General features: G+C 41.3%; 2 protein-coding genes across 2 annotated transcripts; one reads left to right on the plus strand and one right to left on the minus strand.

Annotated features, from left to right (window-relative positions):
* Positions 1 to 971: 971 nt before the first annotated feature.
* On the plus strand, positions 972 to 6,705 carry LOC110984980 (peroxisomal membrane protein 11B-like). Its single transcript, XM_022245653.2, has 4 exons — positions 972 to 1,114; positions 2,006 to 2,122; positions 2,998 to 3,113; positions 3,526 to 6,705. The coding sequence occupies exons 2-4, from the start codon at positions 2,052 to 2,054 to the stop codon at positions 4,101 to 4,103; spliced, it is 765 nt and encodes a 254-aa protein (XP_022101345.1). The 5' UTR covers positions 972 to 1,114; positions 2,006 to 2,051; the 3' UTR covers positions 4,104 to 6,705.
* atg5 (autophagy related 5) lies at positions 6,126 to 20,018 on the minus strand. The gene is made up of 8 exons (XM_022245634.2): positions 19,913 to 20,018; positions 14,322 to 14,483; positions 13,653 to 13,780; positions 13,139 to 13,217; positions 11,899 to 12,061; positions 11,436 to 11,527; positions 10,530 to 10,641; positions 6,126 to 10,074 (listed from the first exon to the last, which is right to left on the minus strand). The coding sequence occupies exons 2-8, from the start codon at positions 14,427 to 14,429 to the stop codon at positions 9,929 to 9,931; spliced, it is 828 nt and encodes a 275-aa protein (XP_022101326.2). The 5' UTR covers positions 14,430 to 14,483; positions 19,913 to 20,018; the 3' UTR covers positions 6,126 to 9,928.
* Between the last annotated feature and the right edge of the window lies 1 nt (position 20,019).

The raw sequence follows: 20,019 nt of genomic DNA on the forward strand, positions 1-20,019 counted from the left end.
CTTTTATGATAAACCCAAAATTCGTTAGTGCGTTTCATGAGTATTGGTTTCTTTGCCTGCGTCAGAAAACATGCTGGAAAATTTTGTTTTGCAAGCCCCCCTTTCACTTGAAGTGAGTGTCGCTAATCTGGGTAATTTTCTTCAGTAGGATACGTTTTCCCGGCTATATTGTAGCGGAAAGTGTACTAACTTTTGTAATTTTTGTTGCGCATAATAATAAGGACTAGACAAGTAAAGACTGTGTGTACATATCCTGTGACGTAAACAGGATGTGCGGAGCGTAGCGCCCTGTGTAGGTAGTAAGCTCTTTGGGGTGTGTGTGGGGGTTCAACTTAAATTTGAACTCTTGTCAACTAAAATTAACATATGACAGACACTTGAAAACGCTCATGGATCCAATGACACACGATAGTTTATCACACTGTTCGCAAATCGTACGGGTTTGCTACCTCCACCTTTTTGTGCTGCAACAATGCTGTTGCGCTTTTTTACAGTGACACTTCTGCATGTTGTACACCTTCAGAAACACAAGGGGTGCTCTTTTGCACATGTGTGATGCTACCACCCTTCCCTGTTGACAGCAGACCTTGGATCAATAGAGTTGGAAGTCAAGATATTTGAAAATGTGCGTTTGAGTTTGTACTGTGATTATACCCTTTACTTGCATGATGTAGAACACGACGTCAAGAACAGCCCCCCCCCAATACTTTTCCACCACTGCACTATCTGTGATAGTGCATTGTACACACAATGTAAAGATCAGTTCCTCCCATATGATTGTTGTACTCAATGACAGCATTTGGTTTGCGGATATCGCAACAATTACTTGAGAGACTAGAAGGCTTAGGAGGGTAAGGTGAGTAAATACATTAACTTCAAGTGACCTGTGGGATTTTTCTCCCAAAATGCTTTCTTTTGCATTCAATAGGGCGCCATCTGTTGATTTCATTACGTACATGTACTACGTACGGGTACGGCAACCCGTACCGTACCGGTACCCGTACAGTATCTGCTGCATGGGGCCGAACTGCATGTAGTTTCGTGTGTAGGTCCCTAGCTGTTGTTAAAGAATGATTGACCGAGGTGGTCAGGTTTCTGATCAGCGATTCCTCACGTAAGTCAATTTTGAATGAATCAGATACTAATGCTTTCGTTGTTAGAATAGTATCTGTTTTTTTACAGAACAAGCGTTGAGTTAACCAGAGAGTAGCCCCACTAGTGTGGCACGGACTCTCACTCGTACTCCTGATCCATCCTTAAGGATGGATCGGGAGTGAGAGTCCGTGCTAACCAGAGATTAAGTTAAGTACTAAGTAATACTGTTAGTGTTACGCCCCAGCTATAGCATCAGTCCCAATTATAGTTGGGCCCGTTCCAACTAGACTGCTACAGTTGGGCCCTGGTTGCACAGGCATGTCTACGGGCCGGCCCAAATACAGCAGAGAGGTCCTGTGTGCATGATGTGCCCAGCATGTGCCAGTCATATTGTCAACAAATGTCATGTCATCGGTCATAGGGCTAGATGAACAGATGAAGTGCCACATTTTAGATGAAATGTGCCAAGTGTGAGACATATTGACTTGGATAATGTTGAGACATTTCCCACAGACATTAGTCAACAATAGTTGGGCCAGCCCAACTGCAGCACTACAGTTGGGAGTGTCCCAACTATAGTCTGATCTGCCCCAACTATAGTCTGATAGGCCTTGTTGAGACTTATGCTATAGGCCTAGTTGGGGTGTAAGAATACTAATGTCAGTGGATGTGCAGGCAGGCTCTAGTCTAGTCTTGCAATAGACATTACGCACTAGCTCCTGCACGAGGGATCAGTGCAGTAAATAATTATGTGTAGCTGCAAGGCTCAAAGTTTTGCTTCACAGAGCAATTCAACCATTGCCAACCAAAGCTGTCCATAGCATGTCCAGTGTCAGACCAGCATGGAAGCCTGTGTATGAATGCTTGCATCAGACGGATTTATCATGAAATGTCTTTTGGTGTCTTTCAGGTTCACTGTTTCTGCTAACCGGTAGGCCTAGTTTGTTTTCAGCAAAATGTCTGAGGAATTTGTCAACAGAGTCATTAAGCTCGGTTCACAGACATCTGGAAGGGACAAGTTGTACAGGTAAAAGGGTGTTGTTCAAAGTATAATTCTGTTGCTTGTAATGTTGCTTTTGGCTCTTCGTCTGGTTCTGAAATGCTTCGAAGACATTTTGAAATTGTTCTGGCTGATTTTTTTGATGGGAAACTGGTTGTGGATGTAACAGGGACATTAAGCCATTTTCATCAATTTTTGCTAAAGTTGATTTTTTTTGGCTTCAGATTCCACCCAAATAACAACATGTAACTTAGATAGAACACAGCTACATTGTAATCATTCCTAAACTTAAATTTTGGAAATTTGATATGACATTTTTACAGGCACTCCATGAAGTCTGCTGGGTGACACCAAATTTCACAAAATGTAACATTGGCCCAGCCCTGCCAGATGCAGCACAGTGCATGGGGTGAAAAATATTATGCACTTTTATGCAATGGGCAATCAACAGCAGCCAAACAAACTGGCCATGTTGAGACAATGGGAGCTAGTCTCATTGAACAGTGCCACTGTTGGATCTTGTGGTGGCTGGCAACCAGACTCCTAGGCTGTTTGGCCTTGGGGAGAGTTGACCTGTAGGATCTTGTTACACTGGGCTGGAAAGCCACTTTGACAAATGATGCAGGCTGATGTGTCTAGCAGGTTTTTTTTTAGCCAAAGTAGGCTGGAAGGTGCTGGAGTTAGGGTTAAGGGTCAATGGACAGATTTTTTTTGAATGCCACCAAAATCTCACATCAAACTCACAAAATTCCGTCCATCTGTGTTGTTGAGAAAGTGGCAGTTGGCTCAGATGGAGCATTACTTCACAGTGCAAAAAGACCGGCATTTACATGCACATGCACTCTCTGTTAAGTTTGCTCGTGCTCAAAAAATGATGCAAATGGTGATGCATTGTTCCTCAGGACTTTCCAGTATGGGAGTAAGTTCTTGGGGTGGTGTCTGGAGCAGGGAAGTGGTGACCAGGACTTGATCCAGAAGATCAAAGCATTGGAGAGAACGCTGAGTACCAGTCGGAAATGTGAGTGAATCAATCTAGTGATAGGTGCATTACCCAGGTATGATGAAAGGCTGAACACAAGGATGTTAGCTAGGTCATCCAGCCTGCCAGGGTTGCACTAAATGGCAGATCTTTCAAAATTTTCTTGATGAGTTATTTCTGAATTTTGTCAATTCTAAATACGTGCCATTTCTAAAATTTGTAATTAAAGAAACAAAACTTTTTTCCACTCACTTTTAAAATTTTTTTCACAAGTTATTTTTGATTCTCATTAGCCTTCAGTCACATCTTTGATTGTTCCGATGAGTTTGCCAAGAGGCCCTTCAGAAACACACCAATAAGTTGACCCATGTAGTGATCAATGATAACTTATACAGTGCTCTGTCTCTCATGTAGATCAATCGGTAATCTATCAGTTGTTGCTTATTTTCAGTGTTGCGGCTCGGCAAAAGTTTAGACATGCTAACTGGTGCTCTGAAGACAATTCACTTGGAGGACACATTTCTCCAGGTTACCATTACCCTGTCAAAGCTGAATCAGGCCTTGTACCTCCTGATAGATCATGCTTTGTGGGCTCACCGTATCGGTATTGTCAAGGCCAATAACGAGCGTCTGACCACCCTCTCCTCTCGATTTTGGCTGGCAACGCTCATCTTGAATCTCTCCCGGGACCTGTATGAGCTCATGAACGTTGTCAATAACGCCATCGATGTTTACATGAAACAGAGGGAACATCGCCACGGTGACTCGCCAAACGGAGATCTAGTTCGGGTGGAAACTAACTTGCAGTTCAATGAAAATGCCAGGCAGTTGGACGTGCTGGCGTTCTGTCTGCAGAGCAATAAGCCAATTGTGCTGGATCTAGTGAAAAATGCTGCCGACTTGTTCCTTCCGCTGTCAAGTCTCGGGTATCTTGCTATACCGGCAGGCATCCAGGGATTATGTGGTCTCATCAGCTCACTGGTTGGATTGGCGACAGTGTGGGATGCTAAACTCAAGCTACAACCCTAATGGCAGACTGGCGTTTCAACTCCTTCAAATTATATTCAACCTAATGTGGCAATTATATTGATTTCTTTTTGGAGATTTGTATATTTTTCTGTTTGAAAAATTATTCACATTTAATTTTGACTAAACCCTGCCAACTAAATCGTTAAAATTATTTTTGTATGTGTATAATTCATTTTATAATTTACATAATAGCATTTTGCAAGTAACCTCTTCCAGTTAGTAGCCCTCAAAAATTCTTTTGCACAGGTCACCCACTTCTGATTTGTATCAAGTCCAATGTCAAATAGCAGTGGCCAGATTGTACCCTTTCCGATTCCTACAGAATCTTCAGAAACCTCTTAATGGATTTTGAAGGATCTGGGACGGTTCCAGGAATGTTCTGAAATATGACGTACATGTACATGGATCATATTGATCAAAGTAGGTAATTTCAAAAAGAACATTCTCAAAAGACAGAGCAGATGCAGAATGCAGATCCAATCCACGTTAAATGGTCCTGTTGTCTGAGTAAACACTTTGTTGTAACAGCCATGGTAAGTTGTGTGAACGAACGGGCATTACTATGTAATATTGATATTGTTGATTAGAAATGGGACAAATGAAATGAAAATTATATTGCAGCTAATCGCTGTCTAACATATTGAAACTAGGCAATACCTTTAACCCTACCCCTGTGCTCGTGCACTAGGGAGCATACTGAACCCAACAAAGTTCAACAGATACATGTACATGCAGGTCACTGTGCCAAACCTGATAAACTCCAACAGAATGAGCCCGTTGGTGTTTGACTGATATGGTATGGATGGGTCTATGCAGTATAGGATGACCTCCACTGAACAGTACCAAACCTGACAAAATCAAGCATAGTCCAACAATTGGTACAGCAAGCCGGGCACTGCACACAGTGACCCCTGTGTGTCCCGACTCACACAAAATCCACACCCTGGGGCCTTTGATACCAAGTCCAACAAAAGTAAACAAGAAATTCATTGGGTATGGTCCCAAACCTGCCAAAACCTAGCAAAACCTGCTGTGGAGGTGGGTGGATACTGGGCAGTTTGGGTCATACAGTATAAGCCTGTTGGGTTGTTAATGTACATGTACGTGTACATAGAAACTGGTATCTGCCAGGGATTTGTGATGTCACAGTTGGTATAATGAGTGGCGTGCCTTGTACCCAAGTCTCTGGGTGTAGTGTTTTGTTCCAGTTTGCATTACAGTCTCTTCAGTTTTCAAGCAGTTGATCTAGCGTTAATGTTGTATTGTAAGCGTGCACGTGTACAAGTGTACATGTGAATCTGTACTTCCGTTTGCATGCATCACTTCCACACCATCATCATTTTTTATGAATTCCATTTTCAGACATAGTTAACTAACAAAAATTCACCTCAGAAAATGCTGAGATTTGGTAGTGTTGAATACCATTATATTTGCATGTTAGGGGGGGGGAACACACTATGCAAGCACATGTACATATATTTCTAGGGAGGAAGCTAATGCTGTGTGTGGCAAGTAGTATCTTAATTTGCTCATTTTGTATTTGTTTTTAATTTATACTGTGTGGGTTCTTTGCTATGTTCTTTTTAGTTAGAATATTTATATACAACTAATGATACTTTGTTTCATTTTAGTTATCATTTTCTTAATTTTTTTAATCATGTGCAGGTCTTTTTATATTAATTTTAGTTACTATTTTTAACTGTGTAATTCGCTTACGAACAGGCGAGTCCGGAAGAAATCGTGCTATAAATTGAATTTATGTCTGTACATGTTCTGGTAGTGCTTGCAATTTGTTTTTCCAATTTTTGGCCTGTCCTGTTCAGTCCAGATCTTTCCTGTTCTGTTCTGCTACTTTCCTAGGTTTGCTGATAACAGATAAGTTTGATTACACTGCACTTGGGGTTGGTGTGTGTAATACATGGGTAGGTATTTTACATCACACAGCAGAAGTTGACAGTCACCTTTGCAAACCAACCTTTGATCCCAATGATCAAAAAACTGAATACAGGTGCAGAGTGCAACTTGCCTTACCAATTACAACACAGCTTGGTGTTGCTGCTTTTATTCATTGAGCAATGTGAACATTCTTAATCTGTCATGATGCAGATACACAATGATTTTCCAGCATTTTGGCTGTGTGAATAATTCCTTCTTTCAAAGAAGAACTTGCAAGTCTCTTATGGCCAAAATCCCGTAGCTTATACATATACATTTGTTCGTTAACCACGCACATCTCTCTGTAAAAAGCAAAATGCAGGTTAATATTTCTGACAGAACTGAAATGCGCGTATACATGTGTGTTCATCAATGAGTCACAACATGCACTGTAGTAAGTTATGACTTGCATTTCTTAAGCACAATTTGATAATTTTAGTCTGTCCAATGTTTACAGAGTGGTTGTATTTTACATATTGTAAGCGTATATGTAGCTTTTATATGATGGAGACATTTTATAAGAGGGCGTAATGGTTAACCAAAAAATTATGCCTTATGTTGCAAATGAATGACAGTAGTTTATTGTACAGTTGGCAATTCCAAAGAATTATTAATAAAATGATTATATATCGATGGATGATCCATGGTTTTCTTCGGACTTCAGTAACCAATTGATCTGGAGTAATTAATTCATGAGACTTTCGTTCAGTCCACTCCAGAAGAATTCAGTGAGCTCTGACATATTTACAGGATATTCATGCATTATTCGCGGCATGGAAATACGAGCACTTCCTGAATACATGCAACACATTAAGAAAACCTTAAAACCATGTAATTACAGGAGGGTGATTTGAAAGTGAATGTTACTGTTTAAAGCTACCATTAAGAAAAAATTGTTTACCATTTATTCTGAAGAAAACAAGACCAACTATAAAAGTTAATACTGCAATGACTAATTTACAGCTGGACAAAAACTCCAAACAAATGGCAAGTTTGCATTATGAAATTCCCCATCCACCCAATAAAATGAGTGACACTGCAGCACGTTGTCCAATACTGATATGCTTAGCTTTGCAAGGTGAAGGCGCCAGACTACTGCTGGTTCAACTATGTGTGCCTATCCATCTTGAACAGCAGCACTCCCACATGGGTTAGAAAGAGCCATGTTGGTCAGGGGTGTTCATTTCACTGGTAGCCACCATAACTGTAACACGTGCATTTCATGGTCGTTTGGGAACCAGCAAGGTGCAGTTGCCACCAAAGGGGCCTCCGTTGCTAGGAAAAGTGCACCTTCTTTTGGCCTGGCTCAGGGCTCATACACAATTATCTTCAAAACTCGGCTATTTAAACATTTCTTTTCTTAAACCATGTCTGTACTCTTCATTCAACAAACAGGTGGAATGCCCACCCCTTCTCGAGTCCTAAATTTCTTTTTTGAAAAATAATGAAAGGCAATATGTTTGGCCTATATCATTTCTTTTCCTTCAACAAGAGTGTAAAAGGGTCCAAACTGTAGCCTCATCCCTTTGAAAGACCATAAAAGGTTACATGAAAAATTCCAACACATCTGTTGGAACATGCTTTTTACTCTTGGTCACTAAACCACATCCTTGAAAAACACACCAACACGAGTTGGGAATGCCACAATATTCAAAATACAATTGTGTCTCGAAGTACAGCAAGTAATGCATGTGTGTCTCTCATACAATGTACATGTACTAGTGAATCAGGAAGGTTTGAAGTTATTTTTAAAGACCAAAATTACAAATTTGAAGCAAATGACCTGTACTGAATACCTGCTTGGTGTGCACTACTCAGGCCAGTTTCCAGCTTAAGTAGCTTGGAAACTCCTTTTCTTTTAAAATAAAGCTTCCTCCAGACACAAGACCAGAAAAAAGGGATTTTTCATGCCTGAAAAAGTTTGAAAAAACTTAAATCATTTACATGTATACACAAGAACAAATTAAGACAAATTCAGAAGTAATCTTGAATTTTAGCTAGTACAATTTAGACACCGCTCGGAAGTCTGTAATTTTGCATTCCCTCTTTTGTTATTAGTTCCTCAAACTGGATCAATATTCTTATTTAATGCACCTTTTGGACACACATATATTTTACAATATTCGCTTGCACTGCATCACAATAAATTAAAACCTATGGAGGGGCTGGGTCTATTTACAGAGGACAAAGAATCAGCTATGGATCAGAGACCCTGAACCACTTCGTGCCGGAGACTCCGGATCCGGACACGTATGTTTTATATTCGTGGCCGGGGTCTCCGAACTCGGACAAAGGGAACAGGGCCTTGTAACAAAAGACCGTACTCGGAACAAAAGACCAGGCTGCTGGGCATTACCGACATTTTCTCACTCTCAAAAGTGGAGATAATCCTGCCTTGTTTGGAAACAGTATACCATGGTTTGGGGCATTTAGAGTGAGCGGATTACCACCGGGAACAAAAGCACTCCACCACCACAGCAATGAGCCACACAGCACCGCTGCATGCTAATCTGGCCCTTATTGAAAAGAGGTCAGCAGTGCACTGAGCCAGGTTCGTGAACAAAAGAATATTATGTACCACCACAAAATCTGGGCTCTTTTTACAAGGCTGCAGGCCTGGCTGAAATACTCAGGCGTCAATAGATTTTGTCTGTCAGGATAGAGTGGACACAAGACATGCCTTCACATGTTTGTAAGTGACCAGTAAATGAAGATGAAGATAGGAATTTTTAAAGAATTTTGAAAACAGAAAAAAATGATAAAAATCCTGCCCTAGCATCATCAACATTGATAAATGCCCCGGCACAAAGTGGTTAACATCTCTGAATGAAGTTAAAGGTGATAAAAATTAAATAAACAGGCCTTTATTTTTGAAAACTACATTTCAGATACAATTCAAGGCCCAACTTCTCTGAATTCAACTTATGAAGGACCTTTCTTTGTACTTTTCTAGGGAATAACGGCTTATACATTTACGACACTTAAAGTTATCACTGCCAAGTTTTGAACAGAAGTGCGTTGTTCGATGGTTAAACCTTTCCTTTTCCTCTTCCACATGTAAAATGCAAACAAAATTTTAAATGAAGGTTTGCTGCATAATATAATGTAATGACCAACCTTGTTCCCAGTGCCTTGTGTAATCTTGACCCCCTTTTTTGCCATTGAAATATCCATCTTTCTTCGACACTTAAATTAGGATGGAAGGCCTAATGTCATTTGTTAATTGTGAATGTTTGTTCGCAGAATAAATCCTTCCGCCCTTTGCTCAAATTTAAAGCACAAGTTCCAAGTATATCTGGCAAAAATGAGGCTTCCAGGTGACGGAGGCATCTCGATCTTTAGCAGTGCCTACATACATTAGCAGTACGGCCAAGAGTTAACACCAGAACATGTAGTGTGCAGGACCTACAGTATGTATTTATAGTAAGAGTTAGTTTTACACGTATTCTGAACTGCCACTCAATATTGTTTTTTACTCTACACAGCCAGGTGCTTGTGAAGATAGACGCTCGCATCATGGGAACAAGGTTGAATAATGAAAGATTCTACAAAGAGAAGTCTTCAGAGAGATTCCACCTCAGTCAAGACAATAGGTGTGTGGCATTTATGTATTGCAAGCAAGAACACAAACACAATGCGATCAAGCAAAATCAGTTGTTTGTCAAATTTTGTCAAAGAAATGTCTCAGAATAAAATTGCCAAAATCAAATCTTTTCAATGTTTTGACTTCACTACTGTTAAACCGAAGTTGGGAATGAAGTCGACACTGTATACTTTATAAAGGAATGAAATTCCACAAATTGACCTTGGTCGACAAACAAGTCTTTTTACTTGATGGCATCACAGTCACATCAGAGTTGTTGCCAACAGAAGGGCCTCAAGTGCATTTGTTATATTTCATGATTATCCGCAGTTGCTGGCACTAAGCAGATGTGTAAGAAGTTATCGGGATGGCTTAGGTGTTCGCTCAACCACTGAACTGGTGTGTCTAGTGGAGATTCGATGCCTTGAATTAAGACTTTCTGTTTCGCTCCATCTGCAAATAATGTTGACAAATAAGAAAACTCTACTGCCTTTTTTGGAAACATTATGTGACCATACTGAAATCCTGAGAATCCTTGAAGAACAGAAGTAATGTTGTATGCTAGCTTAACTTTCCAAATTGCTCATAAATTGTTTGCAGCTACTTCACAAGCCCTTTGATTTCACTCAAGCATAAATTGAGCCTCCTGGGCAGTTAATGGTACAGTCCATCACTTGTCATTAGTCCATTACGTTCCTTTGAGGCAACAAGGGTGATCAAACTCTACAAATTTAACTCTTATTTTTCGGGTAAGCCGGCCAAATTCAACAAGACTGCTTTTCTGGCAGGTCGTCTCTTGTGAAAATAGTGCCCTCTACTGTTAGTGCTATTCGGCTGTGCTCGCCAGCGCATGTCGCCTGCACGGTGCACGGGCCAAAACAGTAAAACCAGTCTTGGGGCAAGACTACCTGAGCTTCTGCAGCTGTCTGGCTCCGCCTCCTCCAGTAGGTGTTTCAGCAGCAACGGCTCCCCTTGCTCCGTCACTGGCCGGAACAGTTTCTGAATGTACATGGTGTGGGGCTGTGAGATTTCCCAAAAAAAAAAAAGTCACGAGTGCTTCTTACCATTGTAGTCATACCATTTGGTGAAGAGAAACGGTTGGATGAGTGAGGCTATCATTACTAGCATGCAGGTCCAGAACACACCTGCAGATGGCTGAACAAAAGGGGGCGTGTTTTCGCATTCCAAACCAGAAATAGGTTTGTGACATCAAAGCGATAACTGGGAACGAGTTAAAGGTAGCCCACAAAAGTGCAGAAACAGAAACGTTATGCCATCCAAGTGAGATAAAAAGGACATGGCCTGAAGGCTGCAGATGACATAGACGACAAACGTCACTTTCAATCAACATTTGGAAAGTTTCTAACAACTGCTTCTCTCCAGTTTCATATTTTAGAAGAAAGAACCCATTTTAGTTTGCTACCTGTAAAAAATAAATTTAGGGATACATAATCCAATTGTTGTGGGGACCAAGAAAAAATTGTCAGCTTATTTTTAGCCATGTTGAACTGGCGAGGAACCAAGTCTAACCTTCGGTTTTTTGCTTAGTCAGCACAATGATATCAAACAGGCAAAACTTTGGTTGCATGAATGCCCAACCATAGCAGAAACACGTTTCTGGTCGCAGTCTCGAAAACATGACTCTGAATAAATAATCCTGAAAATGCTGCACTGGCATCCCAGCTTGGCCAGTTTTTCATAGAACACTAATCAAACCTCGTTTCCAATCACTGTTATCATCCTCTACCCTGACAGTAACATCCCCCCACACACACACACACACTGACCAAGGTAATTACAGCATTTGTTCTTACCTGGTAAATCTTGAAGGGAACAAACTTGAATGGTTCATCTGATATCCTCTCCATCAGCCGACGGTTGGTGGCCCAGAACTGGTCAAATTTATCTGAGGATGTAAACCATCCCCGAGTACATTCAGTTTCAATTTTTTTCCTGGATTAACTCCTTTGGTTTTACAGCACAAATATGCACAAGTGCCCAAGGTCACTCTCTTGCATGTTGGTGCAGTGCACAACACAACACAGCTGGGCTTCTTTGAGGTGTTTACCAAGTGACCCAAAGAGTGACTTCAGCATAGGAGGGTTAACCCTAACTCTCAGTGGGTTCAAGTACTTTCCCCTCATGCCTCTTCAGGAAAGCATTCACGACTGTGTTTGATTTGACACTAAGTCGACTGAAAATTCCCAAACTCAAGAATCGGCGTTGACTTATTCCTGGCTTGTGGGTAGTTAAAGGAGGAAAATATAAAGAACTGACCATTCTGGAGACCTGTCCACAGCTGCTTGTGATCCTTCTTCTGCATATTGCTGATGACGTGGCTCTTGTGCTTCAGAACGTCAGCCTCCTTAAGGCAGGACATGTAATGGGCCTCTATCACGTCTTTGCTCCTACAGTGCAGGATGTCTTCCTCGGGGAAATTCTGTTGACAAATTATCAAGGTGGGTGGGCTCATGTTGCACAGGGGAGTATCAGAACACTGTTGAATCTGGTGCACTACACTGAGCAATGCTTGTGTCGGGTGCAGTCGGTCGGTATTCGCGATCGCTTGACCTTTGCGCTATCGGTGGATCTTACGGATGACGCATAATTTGTTGATAATTCCACCATCAGCCAATTGCTTTGTCTTTCTAATCCACAGTTTTGAAAGACTGCTTCAGAAAAGGGAAGCAAAGTTGATTTCATGGAGCATTGTCCAATCAGGTAAGGGATCAATCACTTGGCGACTGGTCAGTTGGCGGGGATGACAAGTGATGTGCGGTCAAATGAAAGAGTTACATTTCTCGACACAAACAGGAGTGCATCTTGTGTCTGTGCTAATTGGCGATCTCAAGGAAGGACAAATTGTCACTGCACACACCGACCAATGAATCACATCAGCTTTGATGCAGACTTTACAAAGACTGAGTGGGTAAGGCCGAAAGACCCTTCTCACAATGTCTACCATTTGTGTGGGCAGCCAAAGTTTGCAGAAACATCAGCCTAGCTTGATGTCAGATTTAACCTCAAAATGTACATTTACATGTTCCCCATTACCTGTACTTTTGAAAGAGATTGCATTCTTCACAACTATCAGTGCTTGTTTCTGTTGTTAAGTGTTATGATAGTGGAGTGAGATTTTTTACCACTTTATAACTGAATGATTCTTTTGCTTTTGTTCTGACAGCCAGAAAAAGTTTTACCAGCCCCCCGTAGGCCGAAATGTAACTGTGATGTAATTATGCACTTTTCACGAGAAACAGCTACTTACTTTGGCATTTCTACGAAGTCCACTGATGTGTCGCTTTCTGGAAAGTTCTCAGGCTACATGCTTGCAAGCTACAGTGCCTAAGGTACTTTGGAGGAATCGTCGGTTTCACAACCAAAGTGTGCTACATAGAGCTTCTTTTGCAGAATCCTTGGTTTAATTGCCAGAAATACTAAAAAGTGATAAATTTATTAAACCAAAGAGAACCCCGAACCAAACAGAGCTCCTTTAGCGAGGGACATGTATACTCACTTTGAAATGTACCGTGATGTTCCATGGAAGGACGATCCCGTGCGCATACAGGTCAAAGAGAACTCCTACCGGGTAGTGCCTGAAGACGGATGACACAACAGGAGAGACACTGGTAAAATATTAAATACTTATCAAAGCTGGCAGTCTTTTAAGAGATACAGTATTGTTGAGAATGGAGAATCAGTAATAACTTCGACGAAGTTTACACATCAACATGGCTGTTGTTTTTGTCCACCTATTACGTCGGCTGCATTAAAACAAAATCAGGCCGTGTCCGAAACGGGCTTCCAGAGCTACGGCTAGGTCTATTGTCTATGCGTCTCCACACATTTTCAACGGAGGGAAGACCTAGACCTAGCTCTAGACAACTGATTCGGATGCAGCATCAGCATAAATTTTTAAAAATATGTACTGCACTTTTTAATTTGTCGTAAGAGTTTCTTACAAGGGTATCATACAGTTTGCAACATTCACGACATTCGTAACTTTCACGTTAACTAACGGCAATTCTTACCACTTCAGTGGCTGCCCTTCATAGTCGAACCACATTTCGTCCTCCTCTGTCACATCTGTGAATTTCTTGAAATGTTTCTGTACCTTATCGGTAACCAGTGTGATGTAGGTTTGCCTGGATATGAGCAGCTAAAAAATAGAGAGTGTCAAACAAAGTTAGTTGCACATTTGATGGCAAAAGTTACTTGCCATCTTGAAGTCCTGGCTTTCAGAAAAATAACTAAGGTGAAAATAAATGCTATAAGGGAGTTGAAACAGAAAAAATGTAAAAGTAAATAATTATATGGATTAAAAAAGGAATTGACTGGAGCGAGCTTTGAACCTGTGACCTCCGGAAGGTTTAAAGGTCACAGGTTCAAGTCCCACTGGGATCCAGTTCTTTGTTCATCTTTATAATTAATACGTACATGTAAGCACTTTAGTCAAGACCCTGTATGATTTGTTTGGTATTTGGTAAAAAAACAAAAAAAAACAGAAGTCAGATTTTTGCCGTTCCATAAAATGGAATGAATGTTCAATAATCAGTATTCTTCCTTAACCACTGGAGGCTAGTTGTGCCCAAGCACTCTCAAACACATTTCTATAGCCAGACACCATACCGCTTCTGGTGCCAACTGAGATTGGTCATCCTGTAATCAACTCTCATCAACAAAGCTCAGCACAAACTCACAAAGAATAGGTCCGGTTGCTCGGATGTGACCTCGTCACTGGCCAGGGTGAAGCAGACGGGAATGCGTCCCTCCCACACCTCTCGTAGGATCTCTCTGTCATCTGCCATTTTGCCACAGAGGAAGCGCTTGTCAGGTAAATTCCTTGGAGAAGATTATTTCACCTGCAGAAAAGCAATTACATTGTATTTTAAAAGATATGAGCATGACATAAGCTTTTCTTTTTGTAATTGTACATATTATTGTACATTTATTTGTTTTAATGTACATGTAAATTGTATTCACAATTCTGCCCCTGGCGGCGAGGAATACAGTTAAATAAATAAATCATTCATAATAATAATAATAATAAGCACACAGTGTCATGGGCGTCACCAGGACTTTGTCCAGGGGGCAGAGTGGTCAGGAGAGTAAATAGACGGACCATTCATTGTGCATTTAGACGCCAATTCTGAGGTGTTTCGAAGCAACTTGCTAATTTCTAACCCCTTTGTCTCGGTTTTTTCTGTTTCTCTAATTTTGTCCCTTTTCCTTCATCCCCCTTTGTAATTTGTCATTTTTGTCCAGTGGGATAAGCATGCGCCCTCCCGGGCCACCCAAGCAAGATGCCTAACTGCCCACACACAGCATACAATTTTCACAAACTGAATATTCATTAAGTAACACCTGCAAAGAGTTTCATACATAGACATCACATGACACCCTGTGCACAAAGAGAAGGAGCATGAGACTGCTCTAAAAATTGTGTTTTCTAAGCAAATGCTTCATAATTTTCATTTCTAAAATTTGACCGTTTCACTTTCTGATGGCTTATAAATCACCGCCAACTGAAAGGGATAGTAGGTGATGTCTATACAGCCCGTTTCCGGAACACCTCCTCCTTCTGTGGATATTGTAACATCAGCATCCCTATCACCCCTGATCAAGACTGGACCACAGAGGACAGGCGCAGTCATGATATGGGAGCAGCTCTGTACTTTTACATGCAATTTTGGGGCATTTTCAAAATTTTGAGTTCACAACTTTGCGAGCATCAATAGACAGTAGTTCAAAGAGAACACAGTTTGTGGCAATGCTTTGGTGGGAACTATGCTGGTCTGGCATTAGGCTAACTGTGACAGTATGGCAGTATATATCCTTAGACAGGTAGTTAAGGAGAGAAGACTTGAATATGTCCAACTTTTATGTCATTTCATATTAGGGAGTCAGGTTGGTAAGGTAGTTCTTTCCTCGCCTTCCACCTCTGTGGTCCCGGGTTTGATTCCCGGCCCGGTCCACTTGTGGATTGGGTTTTCAGTCTCTACCTGACTCCGCGGGTTTTACCCAGAATGTTCCTCTGGGGTTTTCCTCCCACCTCTAAAGCTGTAACTGCTTCTTACTGTCTCCCCTTTACTGATGTTGGTGAATGTGGGTCGTTTGGCGGCTACCCAAGGTGCCCTTGTATGCCATCGGCTCAGCCATGTTTAAATGTATTCATTGTTCCACACTTAATGTCTTTATTGTACAGCGCATTTGAGCATATCTTTATGATATTTGCATTTTATAAATGAATAAATTATAAATTATTATATTAAGCTTGTGCCGGCAAAAATCATTTAGCCTGCTATACGTACCGGTACACTGTGCCCTCTTTGATGTGTATATATGTATGAGTACACCTACAGAGGTTATTAAATTATCACTAGATACGAGTACGGTCTGTGGTCTTGTGTGAGACCACATGAAACACTCCAACTAGCTAGGTTTGATTCCCAGCAATCATCCCTTTTTTTTTGTCCCCAAAAAGTGAAGAGTTGGGTAACTGGGGGTATTTTTGACCAGAGGAGAAGTCAATCAGCTTTATACAAACACTACACATCTGGTCGAATTTCTCACTGTTCTTACGTGGTTGAATACCCAGGCTCAGATAACTTGACCATTTGCCAACTTGACTTGGAACAACTCAACTGTTTAGACAACTGAACCATCTGTGCCTCAAATGGACAGACATTCGACCGTTGAGACAATCATCGATTGAGATATTTGACTTGTAGTGAGTGTGCTTGCGTTCCACAGTCACATCACCATGCACCTTTTCTCCAAATTAAAACAAAAAGAAAAGACTGAGACAGATTTACCATCTCCCACACTGGTAGACTAACAACTGATCATTGGTGGGGCTGAGATGTAGGCCTGTGCCGGGTACCCGGGTACCCGGGTACCCGCCCGTCGATTTCAAAACCCGGTTCCATTTTTCCGGGCCGGGTACCCGTAAAAAAGTAAAGTAAATAAATTAGGAACAAACATTCATGCATAAAATGTCTGTGAAATTTCTTACTGAAGAACAGACTTCATGAAAAACCACCGTGCCGATGAAAACCCGGTCCCGCGGTCATACATGAAACTTGAATTCTGAGATCGACAGCTAATTTTGTTACCCACTCCGCCCATTGTACCGCAAGTCGTTTTCCTAGTTCCGGAATTTCCTAGTTCACAAGAGCGAAAAAAAACCACTAAAATTCACGGGCGATAGGTCACTCGCTACGTGTGATTTTAAATATTTCTTTAAATTGAATAGTCATATAAACCTTTGCATCTGATGTCTGCTTAATCAAAATGACTTTTTTAGAGTTTCCGTTTTTGTAATTTACCGAAAACTGCAAGCTTTTCCCCTACTCTCGGATCGCGCGGTGTTACCACGCAAAGTCGTTGCGAACTCAACTACACGGGCGCAGCAGAAATGTACGTGACGTAATGGGTTCGTCAACTGTGCAGCGCGGGGAGGGTAACGTTGATAGCTCACTGTACAGTTGAAAAGTCGAGTCAAACCTTACGCAATTTCTACCTTTTTAATTCATTGGAATTCTTATTTTTCATCTAATTTTCTCAAAATTAAAAGATTCTCTATTAGAAAAGCAACTTTTTACAATGGTTTTGGCTGAAAATGGATTTTTCGTATGGTTACTTTTTATTTGTGAAGACGTTTTTGTCTCGATCCTGAACCGATCCAGAACTAGGAAAGGTGTCATCGTCACTTTCGTCGATCGATCCTGTGAGTCCAAATATAAAAGCTTAGATTTTGAAAAAAAAATTGAAGTATATCCAAAACACAAAGTTGACTTCTGACCATATTTCAATCGAATTTGAGGATTTTTAGCTGCAGTCGTAGTGAATAATTTTGGCGATCCGGAACTCGGAAACTGACTGTACCAAACCTATATGAACAAGAGACCGAAGGAGTTTTGTCTTATGAGGGGGTAGCGCTGTTGATGTACACTTGCATGACTGTATTTGTAACTATCAAACCCTGTCGGCTTAAATGACTTTTGTGCGGAATAAGTAGTGCTTACTCTTTGAATTAAGAGTATTTTTGTCAAATAAAACAATATGAATGAAAATTACTTTATGTCGGGATTGACGACGAAGCGAGAGCGGATTGTGTTATATTCCAGCGGTACTGGGACTCCGAACGGCGTGCGGTAAGTAGTGATCACGCACAAATTGTGCGGTTGATCGGCCTCTTTTTATAATCAAAGCACTAAATGTGCGCTACAAACCCAAAGAGTCAGAGAACCAGTTTAGTTAAGTTTTATACCAAGAAATATTCCGTTTCAAAATTATTTTAAAATAAAGCAACTTGAATTTCCTCAGTGATTCAGCGGAACTGTGGATGAGGAATTGACCAAAAGAGCAGGAATGATGTTTTCTGTATGAACATGTACTAAAGCATTTCAAATCTAAGTATTTTTTCACTCGGAAAAAAAGGAAATGTTGACATGTGCAAGTCATAATACAGTCGGCCAATCAAATGTCACTTGTCGAAGTACTTGTACATTAAAATCTCGACAACTGATCCTCAGGGTAATGGAGTTATCCTGAAAAAAAATATTTATTAAACTAAACCACTTCATCGTGGTAGGTACCTTCGTGTGGCAAAACTTTCGTATCGTTAGTCATTTAACAACGTGAAGCGCTGCTATTTTTTTCACTTGGGCTTCCCTATGTGTGGTCACATGACCTTTCTTTTTACGGTCACATGGCCGCTGTAGTGTCAGCGATTGGACTGCCTGAAGGGCACTACAATTGGGCCCGCGTTGCAATCAGGTTAGTTTCAGCGTCTTGAAAGCCAGGATTACACAGTTGCAGCTACGTTGATTTATAATTATGCAACGTGTTGGTCCTTGTCAGAAAAGAAATGAACTTGGGATGACTCGTAACCCTATATAGACTTCCGATACTTTTAACGCCGTTTGAAGCATTTCGGGTTTTTTTTTTAATTTGACTCTTCAAAATAAGTGGATGTAATGGTGGGGGCATTGTTCGAGTTACGGTGGTATTTTTATGGTGTCGTACATAGCACTGATCTGGTCCGCACGTGACACGACCAGCGCTCACCATTTGTGCACGCCACATGCGTTCCGCGTGTACGTGGTCAAGCAGCATCCGGGACATTTCCTTTGAGCGTTTGCAGGTGCGTGTATCATGTAGGTGGTTTGCAGCTCTGTTCTCTTTTCGTTCCCCGTGAAGATTTGTTTTTCTGTTTCATACACCCACAAAAAATTTGTAAACTGTAAACTGAAGGTAACAATTCAATTTCGTTTGATAAAAAGGTAGGAGAGATTAACTCCGACGTTTAGAACAATGTTTTGCTTGCTTCCTATGTACCAAAAAGAACCGTGTTTCGGGTACATGATCCACCGGGTCGCGTGCAATGCCATTTGTTATTAGGCGATCTCTTTTCCGGGTACCCGGGTACCCGATGTTATTGAAAAACGGGTACCCGGTTCTAAAAATACCCGCAAATGCACACCCCTACTGAGATGCCTGTGCACTGTGGACTGTGTGCCGCGCCATTGTGCATGCTGCATCACAGTTGTGCTGGTTGGGGCAGCCGACATGTTGTACACCAGTCCTGTGCATGTTGCTTTACCGCGTCCCTAGCGCGCCATACATGGTGAGTCCAGTTGCAACATAATGTGACGCACGCAAATTTGCCCAAACACACGATCTGCAATCTGTATTAAATGTCCAAAACTCTGTCGCGTTCACACCATGAACAGTCGAGTTGTCTTAATGGATGACTAGGTAAACAGTCAAGTTGTTGTCCCATCGATCCAGTTGTCTCACCGGTCGAGTTGTCTCGAGTGGATTTGAACAATCGAGTTATCTGACATCTGAATACCCCCGCCTTTACTGTCAATCTGAGTAATTTTAAAATATATAAACAGTCGTGATGATCAGCTATGTCATTGCACTTGCGCAGTTCAGTGCCGTAACGATAGAAAATGAGAAATGCGTTACGACTGCCCTAACGATAGCCACTTCGTTCATTTTAGGCCTGCACTCAAATTACTTGTCCTAAAATTACCTCAAGCCTATTCAAGGTTTGGTTGATCGAGTGACACAACTGCAACTGACAATTTTCCTGCTGTCGTTAGCCTCAACTATGTCAAAATGTCCAAAACAGTTCCATCACGTCAATTCCAATGTCAACAATGTTCAAACTCAAAACTCACCCTGATTTGTGTGATCATGGAGGAAGCCTAAGCCTAAACCAGATATGCCAGTGCCAAGTTTAATGCCATAACTCGTGAAAATACATTCTTATTCTTACCTGAACTCTGAAGTTAAAAGCAGAACTAAAGTTTTCATGACTTGGTCGTGGAAGCGGCCATCTTGACTAGCGCCCTCAATCCAAAACAAAAACTACACCCGCTCCGA

The sequence above is a fragment of the Acanthaster planci genome, linkage group LG19 (assembly GCF_054643075.1).
Source record: "Acanthaster planci isolate LZ-2023a linkage group LG19, COTS_SCS, whole genome shotgun sequence".
Taxonomy (NCBI): domain Eukaryota; kingdom Metazoa; phylum Echinodermata; class Asteroidea; order Valvatida; family Acanthasteridae; genus Acanthaster; species Acanthaster planci.